Consider the following 27731-nt stretch of genomic DNA (forward strand, 5'->3'; position numbering starts at 1 on the left):
CCCGGTGACCTCCAACGGGGAGGGACTTCTGCCACAAGTTGAATGTTAATTCTTTTTTGTTTTTAATATCGTTTCTCACGTCTTTGTCATTGTGTATGTCAAACACTATTTTGAACAGCTATTTTATTGCTTAATCTTCTTCTCTGCTCCAGTTAGGGGGCGCCACAACGGATCATCTGTCTCCATACCCCCCTGTCTCCTACATCTGCCTCTTTCAAGTAAAGTCAAGTAAAGTCAAGTTTATTTCTATTGTGCTTTTCACCATAGACACTGTCTCAAAGCAGCTTTACAGAAATCAAGAATTAAGGTGAATGACATGTATTTATGCCTAATGAGCAGCCTGGGTCGATTGTGGCAAGGAAAAACCCCCTTAGATGTAATGAGGAAGAAACCTTGAGAGGAACCAGACTCAAAAGGGGAACCCATCCTTATTAGGGTGATATCAAGAGTATGATTATAAATCTTTAAAACAATACTTTAGTCTTATACAGTCATTTGAGATTATGGAACTAGGAGCTACTAAGCAACTCAGAAAATAGCTCAGCATTTGAGAGCATCATAGATCCAACACCAGCTTTTCTATGCCAGAGCCTCTAAACACTCAAAGAGGTCCAATATCCAAACTCAACATGAAGTGGAATCCAAATGGTGCTGGTACATCTCTGGATGGTTTTCTCACCACATCCCTGTCCTTACTCTTTTCCTCCATGCTCAGCATTCTTCTAACGATATACCCCACATGCCTCCTCTGCACATGTCCAAGTTATCTCAATCGCCCCTCCCTCATCTTGTGTCCATAGCGTCCTACATGCTTTTTTTTCTCTAACAAACTCGTTTCTAATTCTGTCCATCCTTTGATTAGCATTTTATTGCTCAGTATAAAAATAAATAAAATCTCTCCTGCATTTTTTATTTAACTTTTTCTATGAAAGTGAATGGAAATAGAATAACATTCTTGCTAATATGTTACATATTTTAATTCAATGATGTAATCTGATCGTGGGTAACATTTTATTTTCAGTAAAATAAGCAAAACATTTACAAGACACTCATGTATAATTAAAACTTTAACCCAGCCATGAGGGTTGCACAAGCCAGTGCATTCTTAGGGTCTCAAGCGCGGGTAAATGGGGAGGGTTGCGTTAGGAAGGGCATCCAGCATAAAACATGTGTCAAATCAAATATGCAGATCATGAAAGAGAATTTCATACCAGATCGGTCGAGGCCCGGGTTACCAACGACCACCACAGGTATCGTTAGCCAACAGGGTACCGGTGGAAATTGGGCTACTGTTGGCTGAAGGAGGAGAAGGAGAGGAGGAAGATGTCTACAGAGACAGCAGGGAAAGGAGAAGTGAACGAGAGTGGAGGTTTGGGTGGGCACTTTAAAAGGTACTATGACTGGTAAAAAGAGAGAGGTAGCTGATATGATGGAGAGGAGAAAGGTAGACATGTGTGTTCAGGAGACCAAGTGGAAAGGGAGTAAGGCCAGGAGCATTAGAGGGTTTAAACTGCTTTATAATGGTGTGGATTGAAAGAGAAATGGTGTAGGGGTGATTCTGAGGGAAAAGTTTAGTAAGTGTGTAGTGGAGGTGAAGAGAGTTTCTGATAGGGTGATAAAAGTGAAGCTGGAAGTTGAAGGGGCGATTATAAATGTTATCAGTGCTTATGCTCCACAAGTGGGTTGTGAGATGGAGGAGAAGGAAAAATTGGCAAAACAGAAAACGTTGGCAAAACAGAATTGGGGTCGACAGAGTAATGCGAAAAGTAGACAGGAGTACAAGGAGATGCGGAAACAGGTGAAGAGGGAGGTGGCGAAAGCAAAGGAAAAGGCATATGAGAAACTGTATGAGAGGTTGGACACAAAGGAAGGAGAAAAGGATTTATACCGATTGGCCAGGCAAAGGCACCGAGCTGGGAAGGATGTGCTGCAAGTTAGAACAATAAAGGATGGAGATGGAAATGTGTTGACTAGTGAGCAGAGTGTGTTGAGAAGGTGGAGGGAGTATTTTGAGCAGCTGATAAACGAGGTAAATGAGAGAGAGAGAAGGTTGGGTGGTGTGGAGTTCGTGAAGCAGGAAGTGGATAGGATTAGTAAGGAGGAATTGAGATCAGTGATTAAGAGGCTGAAGAGTGGAAAGTTGGTTGGACCAGATGACATACCGGTAGAAGCGTGGAGATGTTTAGGAGAGATGGCAATTAAGTTTTTAACATAATTGTTTAAAATGATTTTGGAAGGTGAGAGGATGCCTGAGGAAGGGAGAAGGAGTGTGCTGGTACCGATCTTAAAGAACAAGGGAGATGTGCTGACCTGCAGTAACTACAGGGGAATAAAGTTGATCAGTCACATCATGAAGTTATGGGAAAGAGTAGTGGAAGCCAGGCTGAGAGAAGAGGTGACCATCTGTGAGCAACAGTATGGCTCCATGCCAAGGAGGAGCACCACAGATGCCTTATTTGCTTTGAGAATGTTGATGGAGAAGTATAGAGAAGGTCAGAAGGAGTTGCATTGTGTGTATGTGGATTTAGATAAAGCGTATGACAGGGTGCCAAGAGAGGAGTTGTGGTATTGTATGAGGAAGTCAGGTGTGTCAGAGAAGTATGTGAGGGTGGTGCAGGACATGTATGAGGACAGTGTGACAGCAGTGAAGTGTGCAGTAGGAACAACAGGCAGGCAGGGTGGAGTGGGTGGAAAAGAGTGGCAGGAGTAATGTGTGATAGTAGGGTATCTGCAAGAGTGAAAGGGAAAGTTTATATGGATTGGAGACAGTGGCATTGAGTAAAAGACAGGAGGTGGAGCTGGAGGTAGCAGAGCTGAAGATAGTGAGGTTTTCATTGGGAGTGACGAGGATGGACAGGATTAGAAACGAGTTTATTATAGGGACAGGGCATGTAGGATGTTTTGAAGACAAAGCAAGGGAGGCGAGATTGAAATGGTTTGGACATGTTCAGAGGAGGGACATGGGGTATATCGGGAGGAGAATGCTGAGGATGGAGCCGCCAGGTAGGAGGAAAAGAGAAAGACCAAGGAGGAGGTTTATAAATGTGGTAAGGGAAGACAAGCAGATAGTTGGTTTTAAAGAGGCAAATGTAGAGGACAGGGGGGAATGGAGACGGATGATCCGCTGTGGTGACCCCTAATGGGAAAAGCTGGAGAGGAAGAAGAAAAACCCTTATGTGTTTTTTTTTTTAATTATTATTTGTACTTCTTCTAACACATTGCATAGCATGTGTTGGTGATGTGATGCCTCTTGTGTGGTGGGAGGTAATCAAAAGATTTTTTCATTGCAGCAACAACAGTTTTACCGCCCACAAGAATGCAAGATACAAGAATACAAGATTCGGCCTCTCATAAATCACATCCTTACCAAGCTAAAAGAACTGCCTATGTGTGAGACATTAAGTGTGGATGAACAAATAGTATCATTTAAGGGCAAGAGCAGATCCAAGCAATACCTCCCCAGTAAACCAAGAAAATGGGGTTACAAATTCTTTGAGGACGGCATTTCACAAACTTTTGAGATTTATCATGGTAAAGCTGTCTATCCACCTGAGCTTCCAGATGTAGGGGCAAGTGGGAATGTATTACTGTGCCTAGCAGAACCAATACCAAAAGAGTTTAATTTAATTGTTCTTTGACAACTGGTTGATGCTTACCCTATATCTCATGTCAAAAGATGGGACAGAGGCTAAAAGAGAAAGATCGAGGTCCCATGCGCTGCAGCAGTATCCACTTACAATCAGCACATGCGAGGTGTTGACTTGTTGGATTCATTGAATGCTTTATATCCTAATAACATCAGATTAAAGAAATAGCATCACCGTCTAGTCTTTCATTTGATTAATATGGAAGTGGTGATATGATGACTCCTCTACAGACGGGATTGTGCTAACAATGAAATGACGAAAGGTGACCATATGCGGCGGTGACTTGAATGCCTTCAAGTACCAAATACCACATAGTCTGTGCAAATCATAAAAAGATGGAAGGAAGCAGGGGCAGGGGCACATGGCTCCCATTCCTAACCAGGATGTCTGCTTGGACAATACCTCACATTGGCCAATAATGTTTGACAAGAAGAGAAGGTGCATATACAGGAACATCCAAAGTGACGTATAAAAGGTTTATTGTACACCTCTGTTTCACAGCAGAGAACTGTTTGTTTTGTTTTTTTTTTATTTTATTTTACAAAGAACGAAGTACATAAAATAACACAACACACTACATGATACAAACACACACCTGGATCAAATCCAATATGTAAATATGTTTAAAGTGCTTTTATCTTTTGTGTTGATTTTGTTACATTTTAAAAATAATTTTATAAATGTGTTACACTCAAGTTTTGTTATATGATCTGTGAATTCACAGTTTTCTCTGTGATTCTGTACCATTGTTGCACAGCGTTGCCCCTAGACAACAAAAATTATTTTTTTAGCAATAAAAAATCCCAAAATGAACCAATAAATGATGTGGACTTATTTGTATCATGAACCAGCAAAATGTGTGCAGTAGAGGGTTAAGTACAGTAATGAAGAATTTGTACTTAGTTACTTCTCACCTCTGCATCAGTGGATCATTATGTAGGGAAAACAATTTGCAAGAACTTGCAAAATGCAAGACTTTTTTTTTTTTTTTTTTTTAAGACAATGGTAGGATCTGGGGAAACCGTTAGTCAGGGATAACATGATAGTCCCTTTGAGACAGTGCTGGAGAGGTGAGTCAAGTTCATAACTATGTATTTATTTTATAACTGGTTCAGGGAAGGATTTAGTTTAAAGACTGCCACGTCACACTGTCAATCAAGAGGCCAATGAATGTCCAGTAATAAAAAAATGAGAAGAGAGACAGAGCATATAAGCTACAGTATAAGAAATACTCAGTTAGAGGGTTTTAGGGTTATCTGGACTATTTGGATAACAGTTTTGTATTTATTTGTATAAAACCACACCAAGCAAATACTGCTGTATCTAATGTTTATTTGTGATATTAAACTCAATAATAGCATTAGACTATAATGGTTACAAGCTAAGTTGTGGTACCAACTCCGGGCTGATACAATGCAGAGACATATTTAAGGATAATACAAAATAAGAAAGAAACAAAGAGGCACAATAGCACAAGTAGACACATAAAAAATGTCACAACTGATTTTAAGCCTACTTCATATCTGTACATTAACAATGCTTAAGAAACCAAGTTGTTTTCCAACCAGTTGTGCCTCCAAAAATAAATGAAAAAGAAAAAAAAAGAATAACAAAAAATAATAAAACATGAGAAAAGAAAACAGCACAACACTGAAACATAAATAGAACAACTGTTAAGATATTGTATTTGAACAGGCATATATGTGAACTACAAATATAGACATTGCTAATAGGATCATGTAACTGTTAGTTTCAGTAGGATACACTGCAGAATTCTGCTTTAGAATCACCAAGAGAATTAGAGCACTTAGCAATGAAATACAGCCTTCCTACTATGACAAAAAAAAATAAAGAGAATTTACACTTGGGGAGTACACACACAGTACGAGCTACTTAAAGATCCCATGCTAATTTATCTAGGAGAATACCATACAACAAAATGCATCAACAATCAGAAGCATTACATCAAGGTCATGAATTGTGTGTGGGTTTTTTTTCCCAATGAGTGACAATTCCATCAATTGATAATTGAACATTGTATGGATTTCAAAACAAGCTAAAAAACTTTTTGGGGGGGTTTTGTTGCTTTTCTGGAAACCATCCCGAAGGTCAATAATTAGCAAGGGCAATATAAATTTGGCAAAGTTTGGAAGAAGATGTAAATCATTGCAGTGTGATGTGTGAGTGTGGTGCTCAGGAAACAAAATAAACAGAACACAAGGGTTTGTTATTATCAGGTTGTGTGGTTGTCTTCTGAAGTCGAGAAAACTGGGGCCAACAGTCCAGGTGACCCTACTAGCACTCTGATGTCCTCCTTAAAACAAACAAAAAAGTGAACAAAAAGAGCTACCACCGCTACATTTACACACCCTTTTTTCCCACCCGACCGCAGGTCCTGTCCATGCCATTACAGTCATCCTATAATAAGGACGAGGCCTTGGCACAGGTGTTTACAGTGGCTCCAACTGATGTCAAACTGACCACTGTCCAGCACTGTTTCTTGCAAGGGAGTGGAAGAAATAAGTTTGTGAGCCTGACAACAGATTCTACATCACAGCTCTCATGCCACTGAGGGTGTTCAAGTATGTATTTTCAAAATTCAGCACCAATGGGCGGCGAGACGGCACTCCTACCCAAAGTCCATGTTTTGTTTCGCACAAACAGCTTCCTTTCCTTCAAAAAGCAACGAGGGAAGCCATGCAGCTATGGAGAGAAGACTCTGGACTTCTCTATGGATGTGGTCAGGTACAGGGAAAACATGCTGTCGGCAACTCGCACACGTGGACAGCTTCACAAATATTAACAAAAACAATACAGTCCTTTGCTTCCTGCCCTCTTATCCAGTGACACAGGATCTCAGATCTGTCAAACAACGTTATGTCTACATGTGTCGTGGAACTGTATTTGGAAAATGGAGGTTTTCTGTTCGTTGGAGAGTAAAGTGGTGAAGGCCATTTCTGTTGGTGAATGAATAAGACTGTTCCAGATAAAATCACATGGTAATCGGAGGAACAGTAGAACCAGAAGAATTAAGAGGCACAAAAATCTTGAATGTTGGTGAGGGAACACGATGCTTACAAGGTCTGACGTTGTCTTTCCAAGGCTGATCTACCTGCTCCTTCAAGGGCTCCTAAGGAAGTCTTTAATCCACTGCAGGTCTGCTAAATTTATTTTAGCAAGACCTTTTCGTGTATCATTCTGGAATTATGAAAAAAAAAATATTTTCAAGCAGATTTCACTCTAACCAAACAGAAAAAAAAAAAGGAAAGCAAAGTCATTGAAAAAGGAAAGGTTTGGACTTGTGCATTCACCAATTGATTTGAAACCCAATGTACAAACTAACAAATAAAAATAAACAAAACAAAACATGGTGTAAATAGAAACAATATTAGCATTTAAAAACAACTCTACATCGTGACTGCAGCACTCTTTGGATAGTCTCTTAACCAGAATGTTCCACAAGTTAAAATGTACAAGCTTAACATATTGAATTGACTTCACTGTAGGAAGACTACATTCATTTTAACATGAAAACTGTCTGAGGCAAAGCAGCAACAGCTCTCATTCTGCAGACATCTCAAATCTACAGAAAACAAAACTCTTGATTTAGTTCTTGGCATAATGGGCTGAAGTTTCCTTATAAAACATCATTAAATCAAGTTTGGATATTTCATTTGTTTGAATAAGGCACCTGATATTGCAGGCATCATTTAAAAAACAATTTGTAATTTGTAGTTAAACCAAGTGCAATGAGGGTTGTTTTCAGCTTGAAGTAATCTGCAATCACATAAAAAAGGCTGGAGCACCACTGCATTATGTTTACATCAGAGTCTGTGTGGCATCTATAATCCACCCCCTTGTGCTCATCATTTAAGTTCAGTGACTTGATCAGTGTGTATAATCTCTACTCAATGTCCTTGTCATGGTCTCACTGGATGGTTAATTACTCTGTATTGTATGAAGTGAGTTAAGTCATCATGCACAATGTTCATACTTCATCTTCACACTCAAATGACAATTAGATACTTGTGATACGATACAAAAAAAAAAAAAAAAAACTTTAAAACAAATAACAATTTTAAGCAATAGTAAGCTTGAGGAATGCCATTCTAGAGCACTCTTGAAGCGACAGTGTTTTAGCATTAGTCTTATCTAATCTTCTTAGACATCTACTTCTGTGAAATAATTTTTAGGTTTTTTAATTAGTAACAAAATCTATGAAAAACGAAAAATAAAAGCTTGGTAAAAGATGACAAACCATCAGACAGAACAACTTAACGGACAACCATCCAATAGGGTAAATATACTTGAATGGGCATGTTTATTTATTAACAATAAGACAGACTGTCTCTCCTTAAAGGTTTAGCAAATGCTCTAAACCATTTATCATCCTTTAATAGTAAGTTATGGCCACCATTAGGTACAACGTTTAGACTTAACCTGAACATTATTAGATACAATTTCTTAGTAAAAACAAAAAGAGCCAATATTTCTTTACTGGGAGAGCATCCCAATTTACTACAAAGACATACAAAATGCACCACTTAGAGCTATGTCTGTCACATGCTCAGGACACATATGTACAAAACTAGGCATGCCAAAATTATACAAATGAAAAGGAAACACATGAACACAAACATCTCTCTTTTCAAATGCTTACTGTAGCCATTTTGGAAAATGATGCAAAAAATGTTTCAGTAACTTTTTCTTTTCTTTTTTTTTTTACTGGGATCCAACTGGCCATTTCTTTGTACAGATACAGTGGCAAATACTCAACAAACAAGAAAAATAATTTTTTAGTTAGGAGTGGGCTTACACATAAATCAAACAGAACAAGGAATGGTTACTGATTTTCTGTACAATATAACAAAAATGGTTAAGCAGCTTCAACCAAACATTCATTTAATTTGTATATAGTGCAGACAACAAATAGAAGCACAATTTGGATTCAATAGATAGCTTACTCGTTTTTAGGATTGCAATCTGGCAACAATAATGGAAAAATGTTAACTGAGACTCAGGATAATATGCAAAAAAAAATACATAGAATAAACAAACAAACTGCTGGTTGGATCATTATTTCTATATTGGAAAAAGCAGTTTTTCGCTGTATGAAGCAAATATAATAAAGGAACACATGCAAAATAAATGTTAGGTACTCTACTAAACAATTGATATTTTTAAATATATTCCAGCTTAAGAGCAGTGTGTATAATATTATAATGTACAAGTTTTGAAAGAAATATTTCAGATTTGTGTTAGGATAGATTTGCAGCAGAGGCCCCTTTATTAACTCTAACTTAAGCTATATGTAAAATTCACATAATGCAATAGCTTTTTCATGCTTTAATTTAAAAACCAAACAACAGGAAAAAAAAATAAAATTACTGGCTTTGAATAACAACCATATCCTTAACCGAATGCCACAGAGTCTCTCGAGTTAAACACTTAAACTCACAATGTCACATCAAATGCAAGAAACTAAATTAATAAAAAATAAAAAAAACCTAAGACAAACACATATTTTCCCACTACAGCAGGCCACTGACTTATAAACATGCACCTCCACCTTAATTCTCCATGCTCATTGTCACTTGCCAAATGTTTTTTTTTGTTTTTTGTTTTTTTTGTTTTTAATTACAAATTGGTCATAACTACTGAGAGCCAATGCCAGAGGTTTTAATTCAAGATGGCAAGGCGAAGGCCAGGATAAGTTTTCATAGCAGCAAAGCTTTTCAAGCCTTGCCCTTTATCAAGAATGGATGGGTGTTTGGAAAGGCAAAATCGATGTAGTCTGATTAATTCCCTATGGCAAACAAGATTTGCCTTACAGTACAGCGATATAGTTTTTTTTTTTTTTTTTTTCTTTGAACCACTAATAAGGAGCTTACGCTTCCTCAGTCACCTCCGATTTCCACCTTTAAGTACAAATTACTTAAAAAAAAATTATTGATAACAATATTCACCTCTGGCAATGTCCAAAGAGAACATGTCAATACTGTACATCAACCTGAAGAAGAACACAAAGCAGAATTTGCACTTTTCCATAGGAAATGTCTACTAAAGGCAAATGGAGTTTGTGACGCTTGACTTGTCGTCACACAGGGGCCTGTCCTTTCGTGACTTCACTGTCAACCTGTCCTGGTTAAGATGGTAAAAGTCAAGTACTCACTGCAGCATTCAAACAAGGCCTGTTTAGCAGCAGATGGAAGGAAAAGAATGCTTTTTTTTTCCTTTTTTTCTTTCTTTTGTCTAGACAAAGTGCTTTAGTTATCTTACATATAATATATATGTTTGTATATACACACAAGATAAATATAGAAGATATATCTAATTTCTATGTATAAAGAGAACACTGCAAATTACATTAGCCTCTAACATGAATGGTATATACAAAATTACTATGCTGCCAAACGAAATAATAATAATAAAAAAATTTAAAAGAGAACATCAATGAGCTACTATGGTGTACAAACGTCTTTAGATTTTATTTTATTTTTTTCACAAAGCTATTTTGGAGGCTGTAGAGGAAAATATTCTCCCTTCTTTCATTCAATCAAAAATAACTCCACAAACACCCGAAGATAAGCCATGACTATCAATCACGCTTTTTTTTCTTCTCTCTCTCTCTTTTTTTTTTTTTCTTTCCATATAACATGCAGTTCTGCATTGGGAAGTGCAGTAGCTTTTCACACTGGACAAATATGAAGGTGCAGCAGCTAGCAATCATTTGTGCAACTTTAAAGCTCTCTCTCATAATCTTTTCCTGCCTCAAAGAATTAGCACTCTTAGTTATGGACAAGGAAGAGCCTATGACTGGGTCTAGGTTTAAAAAATTTTTGAGCATGAGGTCCTGATGATAAATTTATCAAAGCCTTTCTCAAAAAAGGGTTTAGAGATATGTTCATAGAACATTAAAAACAGAAAACATCAAGGTAACCATTGCAAAAATGACAGAGAATAAGTCTTTCTTTCTTATTTCCAAGCTGCTCAGTGAATATAAAGCTATAAAAATGAGTCACGCTTATGAACATAATCCGTTACAAAGGTACCATTATATCAATACATATACAAGAGTGTGTATGTATCAATTACGGAATATACACATGACAAACTCAAGATAAAGTTTTTGCTGTATGCTTATTCTCCATAAAACTAAAGAATATTAATAAACTAACATTTTGGTTCTCCGTTAATGTCATACATATGCATTTACAAAAGCATCTTCAGCTCTACCGTTTAAAAAGCATTAATGGAAAAAATTGCATGGTGGGAAACTGAACTGCTTGATCTAAGTACAAAGGTTTCCAAAGCAACACTTCAACTTGAGAGCTAAAGAACAGCACAAGAGCGCTAGGAGGATACGAGTGAATGCTTCTTTCTGTAGATAATTGGACCCAAGCAAACTTCACAGTTCATTGAAAATCCCTGACCCTACAACTTTTTTTTTTAACTTACATTCAATACGGTGTCAGGATAGCTGTGCAAAACCTTACTTAAACTGGCTAGATGCCAATTTACTTTGCACGTGTCTTTGGTACAAAAACAAAACAATCAGAATATAGTGTGCAAATCTCTCGTTCTTTTTTTTCTTTTCGTATTTAATATATGAATAGTACTTAAAATAACCACTCTCCCTCCCAAGCACACACACACACACACACACACACACACACACACACACACACACACACACACACACACACACACACGAGCACACACACATCCATTCTCCACTTAAATGAAGTACCAAAATAGAGAGAGGAAAGAAATATTTGTCAGAGCCATCTTATTTTACCTAGCACAGACTCTGTGGCATAAATCAATATTTTTTCATGTTCCTAAGTCCATTCATAGTATCTTTATCAAGCTGAAATACACAGCAAACTTGCAGGTCTGACTTGCCTCACTGCTCTTTTTCTCCTTGAAACATGGTCTATTTGCTTTCAAGTGAAATCCCCTCCATATCTACAAGGCACAATGAATCTTACTTTTAATAAGTACAAATATGAACAAAACCCGAGTCAGGGAAACATTTGAGCCCCTTCAATGCGACTTCGGAAAACGTCCATGATCATTTGATGTGAGGGCACTTTGATCAAAGTGGAGTGGAGTTACCACTACAAAATATTATGTCTTCCCAGCTAAGCAAGGAGATTTAAATGGACCATCTGCTCCAGTCAGTCTATAATCTCTTTTTTTTTCGGCCTGAGACCACCAAGACAAAAGGAACAGAACATTCAAGCCCAATTCTAATTGTCGTGCTGTGTCCCTTTTCTAAATTCACACGCGTAACGTCAATCTTTTAATTGCTTTCCAATACAGTTAGATGATTAATATGTTTGTGTTGGCTTTGTCAGAGTTGGCATATAAAGTTTTAACTTGTTTAATCCTGCAAAAACCAGGACACTAGAGTAGGAAAGCAGAGGTTTAGTTAATTTTGAACATTTTAAATAACCAGGTAAAAATGTGTGTATTAAGTTGTAGAATGACTTTTTCTATCCATGAGTCTAAATTAATGTTAATAATAATGCAATATTCCCTAAAGAAAACACCTCTGCTTCCTGTATCCAGTAAAGGGGCATTTGCTGGACATAAGGAAAAATGGCTACAACAGGAACTAGTTGCGTCTTCTTCTGTAAAAGGATGATTCATTCCGGGAGGTATCTCGTCAATTGGCTTTTGAATTTTGCAAAATGGTGGCTTACAGATGGAGGTTTTTTTTTTTCAACCAGCCACATGCACACATTGTAAGGAAAAAGACTACTGAGTGCAGAGAATTCTGTAGGTGCGTGGAAGGCGAATATATACATACGTCTGCACAGACGGACAGGTGTTCGTATGCATATATCCACATTAAGCATTTTGAGCATCTCCTGTTGACATGGGCATGCAGAGTGTTGGGCCGTTACAGTGTGAGACAGGAATGGCGCGGATGGCTTCGAGTGTGCTTCCAAATACTATCTGTATGCCTCTACACTTTCAGCGTGGGCACACGCAGTCCCACTAGACCTCCAGTGGGATCACCTTTGCCTGTATTCTCAAGGATCTGGTTCACAAAGTCTGAAGTCTGGCCAGCTACTGGTGACTGCACTGCACAAAGAGAAAGAAAAATGAGAATTATTCATTCTCCACGTTTAGATCTCCAATGTGAAAAAGCATATGGCTCGTTATTTATCATAACACTATAAGCAATACAGGTCAAAAAACTGCACAAAGGACTACCAGAAAGCCACTGCTGGATCTTTGAGCAAAGAATATGTCTCTCAAATATTCAGCTATGTGGTGGGATTGTATTAGGCTTCATTAGTCACTTGCTCATAATAAAAGCATCTGCTGAATGAATCAATATCAATTTATTAGACATTTAAAATATACATGCACCATGCAAAAGCTTTTTTTTTTATGCTGGAAAAAAAGCAGACCTTAAATAGTCTAGAGTCAGTACTAAAAAAATATGCAGAATAAACATGCACATCCTTGTGTGGTGTGCGGAGGCTTTGCTTACCATTAAAACTAAATAAAAATGATTTAAAGTCAGTGTCATACCTAGTGTCTCCTCTATGAGCTTGTCAAGCTTTTCTGCCATACTTGTCCCGTTGTTATTCGAGTTATCTTGAACTCTGTTCACAATCTCCTCTTTGATTGTATTAATCACAAACAGCAATCGATCTACAGATAAAAAAGCATACATAAACCAATAAATTCAACATATAACAGTGGTGGCGTGGTTCCAGGTAGGCAAAGACACATCACATTCGAGACATACAACAAGAACAAAGGCACAATGAAAGCTTTTGGCTAAAGGATTGAATCAGATTCCACTACGGACGTCAACTGCCGTAAGCATTGATTTTCCTCTTTCTAGTTTAACTTTAAAACTGACGTACCATATTCAGTGCCCAGGCCCCATAGCTTGACTTTGTTTGCTTCATATTGAGCTTTCTTTTTCAGTCTGCAGGCCCTGAGGAACAGAACAATGCACAGTTGTATTTGAGAAATGTTTTGAGCCATTCTGAACATGATCAATGATTTTACAGTAACAGTTTTGCACAATACAATTATGCGAAAATGCTGTAATGCAAAGTTCACTTGTGTTTCTCAAATTGTTGAGAACTGATGGTCATTAGTTGCTATTTCTGTTTTTAGATCGATAGCTGCTACACAATATGCATATCTAACTATAGAATATATTCAAAACCACCACTGAACACACACAAAAAAAAAAAAAAAAAAAAGAGATAATTGGCCAATTTTTACCAAAAAAAACATTACATCTATTCACTAAAAATAAATATTCTGATGGAAAATGCATATATGATCTGATTTCACCATTCTGTTTTGCTAAATTAAAGACCAACGCTTTTCTTTGAAGAACAATAAACGGATATTGTTTCACAGTGAGGAGAAAAAAAAAGTCTCTCACTTACTGTAGGTAGTCACAACATTATTATACTTCTCTTTTACAGAACGTTAGACCTTTTGCATTGCTTCCTGGCCATGTTTGTGTCGCTAATGGTCACACTACCTCTTGCCTTGTTATTTTTGTTGATTGATGTTGATTTATGGTTGATCCTAAAGCATATTACTTGTGTTGCATCCATCACTTATGAATAACAGTGATTTAACTTTTAGGACCAAGGTTATAATTTGATATTAATAATTCATATTCCTAGCCTAAATTTCCATGTGCAATTCTTAACAACATGAAAACAATTAATCTAAAAAGAATATATATATATATATATATTTATATATATATATAATATATATATATATATATATATATATATATATATATATATATATATATATATATATATATATAAAAAAATTAAAAAATTTTAAAAGTTAAATCTTAACATCGCATCACCTGTACTTATTTCTTTAATATTTAAAAGTGCAATAAATGGGAAGAAGTTTAACAGGCAAGTTTTTAAATATGTATTTAATGTGTAGGAGTATATAAATGTATAGATTTTATGCTGAATTTTTTATTAAAACTGAAAAATGTTTTTGCTCATTATTATAAAGTTTAATGGGAATGATGTCCTTGGCTAGGTTTATGTCAAAGTGTCATGGTATCAGTGATGTTTTCCCAATGCACACTGGTTTTAACCTAAAGTCTGACCGCCGTTTAATATTTTCAATTACTATTTCAGGATTATTAGAACGACTGAGGTAGAATTTGTTCCTCTATTGACTCAATAATTCTTTATTTTGACAAAAATCTCACTGTTTATAGAATGTGCTTTTAAAATCCGTTAAAAAATGCTGTTGTGAGAAAATAGTACTACAGATGCAAACACCAGTTTTAGATTGGTTGGTACCTGCATTTGGTTGTTGGACCAATACTATAGATGTGGCATGTAGAACAGACTGAATTATTAAGTTTACTTTATTACTGTATTATTATTATTATTGGAAGGGCATGTATATTATTACCAATTAAAACTAATGCCACAATACTATAACTCATTTACTATTTTCTGTAGTTATAAGCACTGACCTCTAGATCTCTCATTAGAGGCTTACTGGATTGTAGGTAATGGTAGCTAGAAGAAAGTTATGATTACTGTCATGTGTTTAATGCTTTCTTCTATCTTACTGCCAAAAAAATATGCTAAATAGGAAGTGTAATTTCACTGTCAAAGTAGGGTTACACATTAACAGTGGAAAAAAAAAAAGAGGTTTACACAAGCTCATGGGTGAATGCACATAAAAGTAGACGTATAATCAACAGGTCAGAGAGCATTACCATTTTGGAGGAGGCAACTTAAGTTAAGTTCAATTGATAAAGCATCTAATTTCAAAGCATGTTTTTCTCCCCCAAAATATATGCTGACACAGCAATACTTGGACGATAAATAGAACTTGTTATAACTGGTTAAATTGGTTAAAGGACCTATTTCATAAGGAACTTCAAGCTTGTTTTCTAAGGCACTGGTTAGATTGTCTTACAGAATAAAATACTGTGGCCAAAATTGTAATAAGGTCCTTTACATTTGATTCTGCATTTAAGGTTTGGAAGGTTTAGCATATTTTTGAGTATTCTTTAAGTTTGTGTGCATTTAGAATAAAGAAACTTACAACCGCTCAATAAAAATCAGTTAGAAAAACTGCAGATAATTTGGATCTGAGTAGATTTTTTCTTAGGCACTTGACCCATCACAGTTGCTAGCAACCGCGGCTAATGTGGCACATACTGTTTTCCAGTAGCAATGACCTATATTCATGTCTGTCTTACTCCAGGGTGGATGAGGCACAAACTCCAAGCAAATGAATTTTTTTTTTTTATATCTTGTCAGGTCTAGCTGAAGGTTAAACACTGATTTTTTTAGCGTATGAAGAGAGAAAAAAAACCTTTAATCACCAATTGAAATCCATGAAACTATATTCTGCCTTGGTCAAAGTTTTAATTGCTTATACTCACATAATTAAGAACATTTTGTGCAAACATACCTTTTTCCCGGTGAGGTTTGTTTGAAGTACAATTTTGCAAGAGATGAGAGAATAAATGGAGTTGAACGAAAGCAGCTGTAGAAAAGCTTACCTGGATGCAAGCTTGTTTTTCTCCTTTCGTGATCGAGGCCGCGCAGTCAAGGGGAGCTCACTAACAGGGGTCAGGTCACTAATCACCTTGTTAAGTTTGTGCAATTCATTCCCAATCTGAAGCAGCTTCCGTGGGTTGGGGGTGAGATCCTCTACGTCTGTCCGTCGAGACTTCTTTAGTGTGTATTTTCCTGAGATAGAAAAACAGAAGGTAAGTGTAAAGTGTAATGTAATAACACTGTTAGTGTCTTTATCAATTTCGTGCTGCAAGTACCTGCATCATTATTTGGATTTCAACCAGAAGTGGGTGTGTCCTAAACCGGTATGTTAAATTATGTTACTATTGATTCTTAAAATGACCAGAGATCCTGTCCCTTTCTTCTTTTTGGATTTGCCTGATTTATCCTGACACCCTACCTCTGGATGAAGATCTTCTCAGTTGGAGACTACTCTCCACTCTGTGCAGCTAAGAATGGTTCCACATGAACAGTCTAAAGATACTGATACTGGCCTTGCGAACTATAGGGATGAATCATAAATTAATATAAACAATACTGTAATGGATTAGGATGCATTTTGCAGGAACAATTCTCCATTTCAGTACCCATCACTAAACAGCACACCTCAACAATAATGGAACTGTAACACCCGGGTGGATGGCAAGATGCTTATGGATTCTTTTTTGAGTCTGTTTTCTCTTAAGGTTTCTTCTTCATGCCATCTTAGGGAGTTTTTCCCTGCTGCCTGGCTTTCCTATTAGGGATAAGCTTATAGGCACTAAACTAAAACTGAATAACCTCCATCTCTTTAAGCTGCATTGGGACAATGCCCATTGTTAAAAGCGCTATAAATAATTCTAAACAAAATTTCTTTTTTTTAGTAATAGCAGCTTCCTAATAAGCTTGTTATGTCTTAGAAAGAATATGTTTGCTCTACAGAATATATGATGAATTGCTAGCATTCAGTCTTACAAGTGTGGCATTTCGTTTTATACCACAATTAATTGTTTTGAAATCGTTTATATACTCTGAATTGGTCGGTGCATAAAAATCCTGTATTATTTTCGGTCGAGTCACAGTTTTGAGTTTTGGCAGGTTAATATGAATGCAGCAGTTCCGATACGTTAGTGTTTCTATAGTAACAGCTCAAACGCAGGGACACAGCTGACCTCCTCATAATCAAAGGCGTATAATAAACAGACATTATAAAATTGTTGCTGTAATAATGCATTTTGTTAGAAGACATTTATTTAACGAATACAATCCTACAGTCCAGCAGGTACCAAATCGAGCAGATTTTCAAATTTTATACTTTCTGCTGATTTTTGAGAGAGAGTGAGAGTGATGGAGACAAAGAAATGAATGTTTATTAGTGTTCTAACACAGCTGAGTATAAGAACCAACTTGTCTCTCAGATGTTCCACAACAATCGGGAGTAAATTGCTATTATATAAGTGGAACAACTTACTCCAGACCATGTTGTTAAATGATAAGAACACATTTCAGTGGGTTCTTATCACATTTTAATGTTCCATTGTTAAAATACATGCTGCAATGTGCAATAATTATCTTATCATCTCACCATGATGCAGGCCGTTCTTTTGATACATGTTGCTGGGAAGGGTGTCTCTGTCCCACTCGGAAGGTTTTAGCATACGTTCTTGTTTAGATGGGGTGAGCTGCTCGCTGTATTCCCAGAAGTATCGACGCTTGCCCCTCTTCCTGGAAATTCCAGGTGTCAAACCTTTGACGTCCTCTACCATGTCTGTGTCACAACCTGCTCGAAACAGAGGAGAAAATTCAGATCAACAAAAAGCCAAAATTAAGAAAAAGTGTTCTTTGAGAATACAGAGTGGGAAAAAATATATATAATTTCAGCTGCAGCTTGCCTTTATAATCCCTAGGCATGCTAATCATAATGTCTCATCAGTAAGAGTTTACATTATGTCTAACTGGAGCTTCTCAAACAGGAAAAACATGACCCAATTCTAAACCTGCTAGAACAGTGCTTACACACAGCGTGCTGAATGAACAAGTACACTATGAAAACATTTGCAAGTAATGGACAGTGAGACCTATAATAAAAACGCACTATAAATGTATTTCAGGACACTGGAATAAGTTCTTTAATATGCTGGTATGTACCTGGCTCTGAGAATGCATCGCTGATGTCATCGTCTTTGTCTCCCTCATAGTCGTCGTCTTCTTCCTCCTCTTCCTCTTCGTTTTCTGAAAGCTCATGCTCGCTGCCAAATCCTTCATCGTGGTCTTCGTCATCCAAATCCACCCCCTCAGCCTCCTCCTCTTCCTCTTCCTCTTCCTCCTCGACCTCCTCTTCTTCCTCGTCTTCATCTTCCTCCATATCAGTGGACGCTTTGCCTGCAAGCCTGGCCCTGGTCAAGAACAGCGAGTAGTTGTGCTCCTCCTCTTTCTTCTTCTCAGCGGCAGCGTCGGCCCCGAGGGCACTCACAGTGAGTAACGTTTCACTGATGCCGGCCACAGGGAAGTTAAGCTTCTGTGGCTTTCCTCTTGACAACCCCACCTCTGGAGTAGAGCCACATGGAGCTTCTTGTTTACAGACTTCAACACTTTTCTCACAAACCAGGGGAATCAGAGAAGATGGAGTGTCAGTAGTGGCTGCTTGGGCATTGCCGATCAAAGAAGAACTTGACTCATGCTCTTTAGTAAGAGGAGAGCTGGTAGACACGGTGATTTGCTGAGCACAACTATCTGGGAAGGGCTTACGTGGTACGCTAATGCGAACCTTTGCCTTGCGAACATAATCTGTGTTCTCTGGTTGTGGAGATGAAATCCTACTAGGCCCTTGCATCTGGGCCTTTGCCATAGTCTCAGTGCTTGAGGGCACTGGCCACGTGGCTTTTTGTGAACCTTCGGCATAATCCGGCAGTGTACTGTGGTTGGAGGACGTGACAGAAGTGGTGGTTCTGCTTATCTTCTTGCCTACCGCTGGTGGAGGAAAAACAGTCTGCTTTTGGCCTGACAATGAATCTGGAAGGTATAAATTGTCACACACCGGCTGAGAGTCCTCACTGTTGAGCTGGGCCAAGGTGGGTGTACGGCCTATGACTTCCTCATCTTGGTAAGGACTGGAGAAATCATCCAAGCCCAAGAAATCCACTTCCTTTGTGCCCCAGATGTCACAGCTGGTGAGGCGAGTGTACTTGGTCAAGTCTTCCCAATACGTGTCCCACTGTTCAAAGTTGGAGCTGTAAGTCAAGTCATTGTCTATTAGTTCTGGAGGATTTTCCATACTGTCAAACTCTTTGCAGTCCTCAACTTCAAACTCCTCACTTCCAGGGCTCTGGCGACAAGTCATGTCTCTGTCCTGCAAGAGGAATGAAATGCCAACAAGATATAACTAAACAACATGCTCAAAGTTCTCAAATGTTATTCAAAGCCAATGAATAATCTCACCAGTTCATAAATGAAGTCTGGGTCAGAGTTGTTGGCTAACAGGTCTGTGCTAGTCAGTGCCTGGTCAGCGAAAGTGTAATTTTGAAAGGCATCCGCAAAGGGAGGATCCATTCCACTGACACTAGGCTGCAGGACAGATGAAAAAAGATACTGCTGAATTATCAGCTGGAAAGTAAGAATACTGGTCGTTAATACAAATATTGTAAGTATTCTAGTTAAGGTGGACGTTAGTTTATGATAAAGCATTTAAACAAAGGTCAAATAAGATCAATTATTTTAATTAACATAAAACAAATGCATATTTAATCAATATCTTTTGAGAATACAGCTGACACATTAAATAATACGCTTTACCTGAGGCATTGCCAAGAACAGGTCACTGGTTCCTTGGCGGAAACCTTTTTGCCACCTTTTTTCCAACAATTCCCTTGTTCTTATATCAGTCTGTTGGAGAAAATTGATGTGACCAGCAAGTCTTTCTGTAATAACAATGCCTCAGCCACACATGTGGGTATGGCTGTGTGTTTCTCCTCTGTTCTCTGCAGAGAAGGAAAATGCAAACAAAAACAACAAAACATGTTAACAAATGAAAACTGGTATTTGGTTGAATTATCACAATGAGACACATTATCTGCGTGCGTGATACACTTTTTCTTTATGACAGTAACTCAGCCTGTGTGGAGTTGTCTATAGATAAAATGTCACTTACAAACTGCAATTCAGTGCACAAACAGTAGCTACAAGCAGCTGTAACAAACGACTGTTTGCTGAAATTAAAACAAGCACTAGTAGCATCAGTTAAAAGACCTGAGTTCCTCTGTGTAGGATGACCTAAACAGCAACAAAGGACAAGACGACATAGCGTTTCTTGCCATAGTCTGAAAAAGTTACAGAGGCCCTTTGAAAAAAGGCAATGCAGCTCCATGGAAGAAACGATAGCAGCCCCAAAGCCAGTTCGGAAGAAAGTGAGAGAGCAAGAGCGTTGAGCGCTGGGGATATTTATAAACAACCTCTGCAGCACCATTTCACCACTGCCTACAGATCGTCATAGACAGAGGAACCCGAACAGCCTAATGCCCTTTGCATAACAAATCAAGTGAAATATGCGTGAGAGCGCCAGGGATGTACCGGCCAGCTGCGAGATAGAGCAAAACAGTCTTCTTCGTGTGCAAGATGACATCATTTCCTCCGAGTGTAGCGAACAAGTCAAATGAGTGTCTTATCACCCTTCAGTTCTCACAAACAGCAGTCGCTTGTACACGAACCATTGAAGAAGACGGAGAGGAAAAAAACAACAAAGTGTATTTTCCCGTTAGTGCCTGACTGCATTCTTATTCTCTCTTAACAGCCGAACAGGAATATTTGCATACAAAACTTTCCAGAACACAATGGTTGCAGAGTTCCAATACATCATTACACTGTTCTCACAATCCTGACTTTCTGTGCTGCCTGGGAGAACCTTCAAAAGTCACTGTAACAGAGAAGAGACAGCATTTTCCTTTGCAATTCATTCATTCAACTGTTCAAAAAAGTGTTAGTTTGCTGTGATTTGAATGATCAGCTTTAGAAGGTTAAGCCCAAAAGATAATAAAGCATACAGTGACAAAGACAGAAAAATACATGACATTTGCTCAATAAAATGAGCTAATAACGGGTTTCGGTGAATTCTACACTAGAACTTCGATTAGAATTATCATGCCTCAATTTTTCCTGGAGCGAAAGTTCACAGATCACAGGGAAGGTGATACCAGCTTTTGAAATGATTGTGTTGCAAAGAATGCACAGGCTGTAAACAGAAATGCTGAACAAACAGAAAGAAAGAACTTGTACACCTTCGAGAAGGTCTCTTGTTAGTTACTTAAATCCATACTGGGAAAAAACAGGACAATAATGTGCATTGCTTTTTTGTAAAGCTAGATGGTTAATGGTACAGTACAAGTACAGTCTTGGCAGTAACAATGAAGTAAACAAGGCTTGTGCTATATGACCACATTTAATACAACATTTAATTCTGGTCTATCAATTTCACTGGACTAGAAGTTCCAGGAATGTCTATATTTTTTGTAACCACACTGTGCCTTTCACTGTGCAGATCATTCGGTTAATCTGTGTTCTTCTTCTTTCTGCTTCTACCATTAGGGGTCGCCACAGCGGATCATCCGTCTCGATTCCCCCCTGTCCTCTACATCTGCCTCTTTCACACCAACTACCTGCTTGTCTTCCCTCACCACATCCATAAACATGGTCTTCCTCTTTTCCTCCTTTATGGTGGCTCCCCCCTCAGCATTCTTTTACTGATATACCCCATGACCAGACCTGCCTAAATGTAAACATTTTGTGTAGGAACTCAATTTGTGTACACTGCTAGTGATCAAATGTTTTGGCATATTATGTACAAAATGTTTTCTCTTTAATAACATGAGCCAATCAACACTTGGATTGGAGGTGTCCTGAACTATTATTAATATTAATATAACAATATTAATAAAAAATGTCTGGAAGCCACACCCCCTTTCCTGACAAATCCTGTCTGCTTTCAGGTGGTCCTACACAGGAGCTCTCTCTTCAGGGAAAATAGAGAATGTTTGGAGTTCAATAATATAAAACAAAATCTATCATAATACATTGCTTATTTCAGAGCAGTAGGTTTAATGAAAAAAAGGTGAAAGTAGTAAAAAAGAAAATGGCTTTAGATTTTTCAGTCGAAAATAAAAGATGAATTCATAAAATAAAGAGTTTGACCTGAACGTATAAAAGAAGTGTCAGATTATTACGTGATACAGTGCGACTTTATTAATAATGATAGCTCTTTATAAAAAGTGATTATAACATTTTGTATAGGCAACTGTTTCTGGATGATTTCATGATTTATGAAGATTTGCTAAACAGAAAACTGCAAATGGGGGGAAAAGAAAAACGCACAAGTCGCAACAAAGCCATGAATTTGCAATGCAATTAAGACATGAATTTGCACTGTGCAAAGTGGCCTACATAATAACATCATATTTGTTTGACACAGTATTAGTGTTTTCAGAACAACCTTTTGTACGTTTTTTTTATTTTTAATGAATAAACATGCTCACAAAGCAAGAAATCCATCTGTAGCTTAAGTTTGAGTGAGATCGCAAATAATCAAGGCCAGAGGTCACATCGTCAAAGAGAAACTCCCTGAGGTGACCTAAGGTTTTGGCAGGCACCAAATTGAAAGGGAAAGTGATTCTGAAAAGATGATTGGGAAAGTAATGCATTATGTTTAAGTAAAGCATGTTTAGAATATGTTTAGCATAAGACAGTTTTTATGATTAGAGAAGCAAAACAGCGGTCTGGAGTGATCAAGTGAGATTATCCCCTAAAGCCATGGTGAATCTTGGGCAACACAATGCTGTATACATACCGGGGATAAAAAACTTTTTTCCCCACTCAAATTTGGAATCAGACTCAAATTTGAGAGAATGGTGGCGTTTCAATACATCAAAGAAGTTGCCTGAATATGTGGTTGTTGAGAAGTCAAGCTGAAATGATCATTCAAATAGCCACTGTTTATAGCCATAATGAGTGGAAAAGCAGAACAGACAATGAACTACAGACAGATGAACTACAACAGCAGAGGACCACATCAGATTCCTTTCCTGTCGAACCACAACAGTAATCTGAGTCTACGGTGAGAAAAGGACAGCTGAAGGCTGAAAAATCAGCACTTTTTTCTCTTACAATCGTTAACTGCCCTGCTTCAAATTATCTGTGCCCACTGTATGCGCAGATTCCTGTTATTGGTTGAAAGGAGAACAAGCCGATGTGTTTTATGTGCTATTTTTATTTTTTTGCTGTTGCAGCCCATCTGCCTTAACATGTGCTGTGCTTTTGGAGATGCTTTGCTGCCCAGCATAGTTGTAAAAAATGGCTATTCGCACAACCATAATCTGTCGGCTAGAAGCAATTCGGCCTCTTCTCTCACCAGGGCACTTCTGTCCCAGATCTGATGCTCAATAAATATTTTTTCCCCTGTGTTGTGTATGGAAATTCCCAGGTGATCTGCATGTTCTGAAATAATCAAACCAGCCCATCTGGCACAAACAATAACGTCACTAATGTGAAGTTGATGTCCTGTATCTGCATGATTTTATGCATTTTGTCGCTTCTACATGATTGGCTGATTGGATAACTGCATGAATGAGCAGCTGTACCAGTGTTCCTTTTAAAGCGTCTTTGATTATAACAAAACAAAAGCTGTGCTTTAAAGGGAAATATTCGAAACTGCGCTATGTTTTGAATAGTGTGGTCTGTGTGCCATGTCTAAAGCCAGCAGCTTTTCTATTTCTGCTGTTACTTTGTTGTGCTCTCAGTGGCAGGGAGCTTTCTGCAGAAAGAGCTGACTGGCTGTCAGCATTGTAAATTACAAGGAAGCCTAAGCACACCAGACCTAAGGTGTAAAGATAAGGAAGACTATTTCGCTTTCTGCTTGCTATGTCCCAAGCTATTGCTGTTGTGTTTCTGAGCTAATAATATAATAATCGATTGCCTATTATACCTTATACCCAAACAGCCTACATATTAAGACTATTAAAAACATTGCTTGATATGAAGATGCTTTGATTCCTAGAGTCTTATATGTTGTTCTGTTGCATTGTAAAAGAAACACATATGCAATACATAAACAATCATGGGATTAAATCCAGGGAATAGTGTTTGAAATCTTCTGGTTTGTGCAAAAGTTTATAAAATATTGTTCTTTCGAAGCATTTAACATGAACATTTACATTATTAGGCAGACAACCTTATCTCTCTCTCTCTCTCTCTCTCTCTCTCTCTCTCTCTCTCTCTCTCTCTCTGGCATGTCTGAGCAGCAAGGACTCAAATGCAGGAACTGAAGAATCTTAAGAATGGGGATGTTGTGATAAGATTTGATGTGAACTTACATACTTGCCATGATTAATGCTGTCGGTATAAAAAAAAAATAAAATAAAAAAAAAAGGTAAGTAAAAAAAAAAAGTAAGAAAAAAGATATTCACTACAACAGGTATGTTTCATCTTTATATCTTATATTCCAATGTGTCCTTCTGTCCACCAGAATTGATGTCTAGTTTATGTCTCTTCAGAACTTCCTAAACTGGCCTGAAATGAACTACAGAAAGCCCTGGATGTCCTGGTATTAGTACTAATAAATAAACTTCAGGAGAAGAGGAGTGGCCTGTAAACAACAAGGGGTAAATCAAGGTAATCCAGGTACATCTCTTTTAATGCAACCTGGAGCTTTTGACTGCTCATGTCCGAAAACTCTGCCTGTTCTGCTTGTGAACTCTGAACTTTGTCAAATTTATTTTTTAGTCACATTTCATAAGCAAATAACTCGTTTGAAACCCGGCGTGGCTTGCTCGCTGCTATTCCTCTTACAGCATGATGTCACCCACGCAATGTTTACAAGAGGAAGCGTTGATCTACAAAAAACTCTTTCTAAAAATAAAAAAAAACCTCTTTCTAAGTGAAAGTGCTTACAAGTGCTACGCTACAGGAAACAGAGCGCCTGTTCCTTTAAATCCAGTCGAAGATTCGCGTCTGACTCTGACCTACTCCACAACGCTGAACTCAACACGGGTCCCTAATCGAAAACAAACGTCAACCAAACATCCAGCGCACTGCGCCAACGCCCACGCTTTCCAGGGCCCTCATTGGACACGAGGGCGGCTTCCGCCCGCCCCCTGAGCATATCTAAGAGGTCCGACTGAACGTCAATCATTGAACACCGTAAATATCCTTCACCTATGAAGTGTGGTTGAGAACGCGGAGCAACAAACAACACTCAAGGCCTTCCCCGCGTTACGTAAATAAGTGAATTAGACATAGAGATTATTTATCTTATTATCTCATATTTTAGTCTGAACACACCACTCTCTAGTAGTACCATTCTGATGGTTAATAAACATTTTTTTTCGCTAATACAGAAGGAATAATCCTGCAGCTGGATCGCCAAAAACAAAATAAAAAATGATTAGCAATGCAATTAATTCCCCATCATGGGGAAATGTTTTTTTTTTTTTTTTACTAAAAAGTTGAATTATATCGTGACAAAGACACACAGATTCACAACTTTACAGAGCATCTGTCACTTGGTGTTGTGCTTGTAGGGGGGCGTGTACCCTAGTCTGCAATACACTACTCATCCTCATCATATCAGGGCTTTGTTCCTCTTATCCAGAGATAGCATCAATCTACTACAAGTAAATCAAACTTACAACCCAGGAGGATACATGCTCATGAGAGTAATTGTCATTTATTCAGCTGATTTCATCAACTCTTACACACTGCCAGGTTGCTTGGCATTTTAGATCAAATTTTAAACGTTTGACCTACAGACATTTTCTTCCTTCTTTTCTCATGTGGAAACTTTTTTCTGAATGTATTAAGGCTAAAACGTGGCAAATGAGTATGCACAAAAGCGTGCTGTCCAGCATTCAGCAGCACTAACCTTGACAACACAGCCAGAAAAAAATAAAACCACAGACACACCACAAGCCTTCTAGAACAAGTCAGCGACACTCGTGATAATGAGAGCAAAGCAGCCATCATTAGAGTTTTTCAGCAGGGTTGAGTGCAATATGAATTAAAATGCACAGTAGTGGATCCTGATACATCAAACCCACGAAATCTGTCCTGTGAGAAGATCAGTGGAGCGGAGTGCAGTGTTTGGTGCGGAACTAAAACTTGCTGTGCTGCTTTGACAACTATGGCCTCCGTCCCTCCCACTCTCACTTAGCCTCCGAGCTAACAGGCAGGAGACAGTGTTTGTATTCATTTTAACGATCCCTTCGACGGCGTCCGCGACTTTCACTGTGCACAAAACGTTTACTCACACGTGAGCAGGCTTTTCCCGTTGTCCAGAGAAAAGCGTCGCGCTCCGCCTGCAGTCGCCTTGGACGAGAACTTGCAATGAAATTTCCGCACAAATCCACGCTGTCTTCTTCCTCTCGGGTTTGTTTTGTTTATCTTCTTCCTGACGGGTTCCTGGAAAGCGCGTGACTCCCTCGCCACGTGACCGCGTGCAGCCAATCAGAGCGCGCCTTCGGAATTGATTCAAAAGCCATTTAACCACCCCCCACACACACCTCTTTTTAAAGCATTGTCATCAAATGAACATAATGATGATCAAATGTAATTATTGTATTCATAAAGTGTGATACTTTCTGTTGTGTATCCTTATCAGTGTTGTACTTTTAGTTGGCGAGGATTAGGACTTGCAATTATTGTCACCTAAATCATTGCACATTTTAAAAATTTGATGAATTAAATATTTTTTAAAAAGTGATTAAGAGAATATATGTTTAGATTAATTCTCTATCAATTATGTTGGGTTTGCAACATTAGACAATTAAGTTGTCTGTGTCAGTCCTCAAATTTCCACAGTGGATTGTCTAGCTTACGCTACTATTTCTTCACATTTACCTTTCATATGTACACTGGAACATTCCATAGGTGTATGAATGTTTGGATCTTAGTAAAGGAACAAGTGCAAGATTCCACTATTGGGCAGGGAAAACAGTGCCAGTGTTTCCACTGGGGCGGTCCGCAGCGCACCGCAATGCATTGAGTACTTGGATATGCCCATAGCCCTGGGCTGTTAGCCAAGCCCTCCACTAAATAATAGCATCTATTACTCCCAAGAAGGAAACAAAACGTAAAAGCTACCATAATAGGTCTTTTTTAAGCTTGAGCTGTCAAAATGACCAAATAACCATGGGTTAGGTCTGACATAAAAAAAAAGCAATATTCTATATAGAATTCATATGGTACATGTTAAATAATGTTTTATCACCTGTTCTTATTGAACCAATGCATAATTTTGTTACATATGGAATAAGATGAAATGTCTGCTTATAAAAACAACAAAACAAAAATGGATTTTGCTTTTAGAAAAAGTTTGTGGAATCCTAATGAATTCTCTTTATTCAGGTATAAAGCTGTTTTGATCCAGAAGCTTGCAAGAGGTACCTTACAGTGTTGGTGCTCAGCGTTGGCCCAAACAGTGGGTTTAGCTGAGCCAGGTTGTATATCAACTGGCTATTAAGAAACAAGAACAATGATGTCAAAAGGAGCATACACAATA

The 27731-nt window shown here is 38.0% G+C and overlaps 1 protein-coding gene across 5 annotated transcripts; it reads right to left on the bottom strand.

Annotated features, from left to right (window-relative positions):
• Positions 1 to 4962: 4962 nt before the first annotated feature.
• On the bottom strand, positions 4963 to 26643 carry crebrf (creb3 regulatory factor). Of its 5 annotated transcripts, none has more exons than XR_014537114.1 (10): positions 26482 to 26634; positions 19988 to 20172; positions 19634 to 19759; positions 18344 to 19544; positions 17781 to 17975; positions 16201 to 16390; positions 13538 to 13611; positions 13197 to 13319; positions 12463 to 12740; positions 4963 to 6845 (listed from the first exon to the last, which is right to left on the bottom strand). XR_014537114.1 is itself a non-coding variant. In XM_083563608.1 (9 exons), the coding sequence occupies exons 2-9, from the start codon at positions 19994 to 19996 to the stop codon at positions 12622 to 12624; spliced, it is 2037 nt and encodes a 678-aa protein (XP_083419734.1). In that variant the 5' UTR covers positions 19997 to 20172; positions 26482 to 26643; the 3' UTR covers positions 10272 to 12621. The 5 variants fall into 5 exon arrangements, 3 of the variants coding, with proteins under 3 accessions (XP_083419734.1, XP_083419733.1, XP_083419735.1); XR_014537115.1 differs by having other exon boundaries at positions 19634 to 19798; positions 26482 to 26618; XM_083563608.1 differs by lacking the exon at positions 4963 to 6845 and having other exon boundaries at positions 10272 to 12740; positions 26482 to 26643.
• Between the last annotated feature and the right edge of the window lie 1088 nt (positions 26644 to 27731).

The sequence above is a fragment of the Silurus aristotelis genome (assembly GCF_946808225.1).
Source record: "Silurus aristotelis genome assembly, chromosome: 16".
Lineage (NCBI taxonomy): Eukaryota > Metazoa > Chordata > Actinopteri > Siluriformes > Siluridae > Silurus > Silurus aristotelis.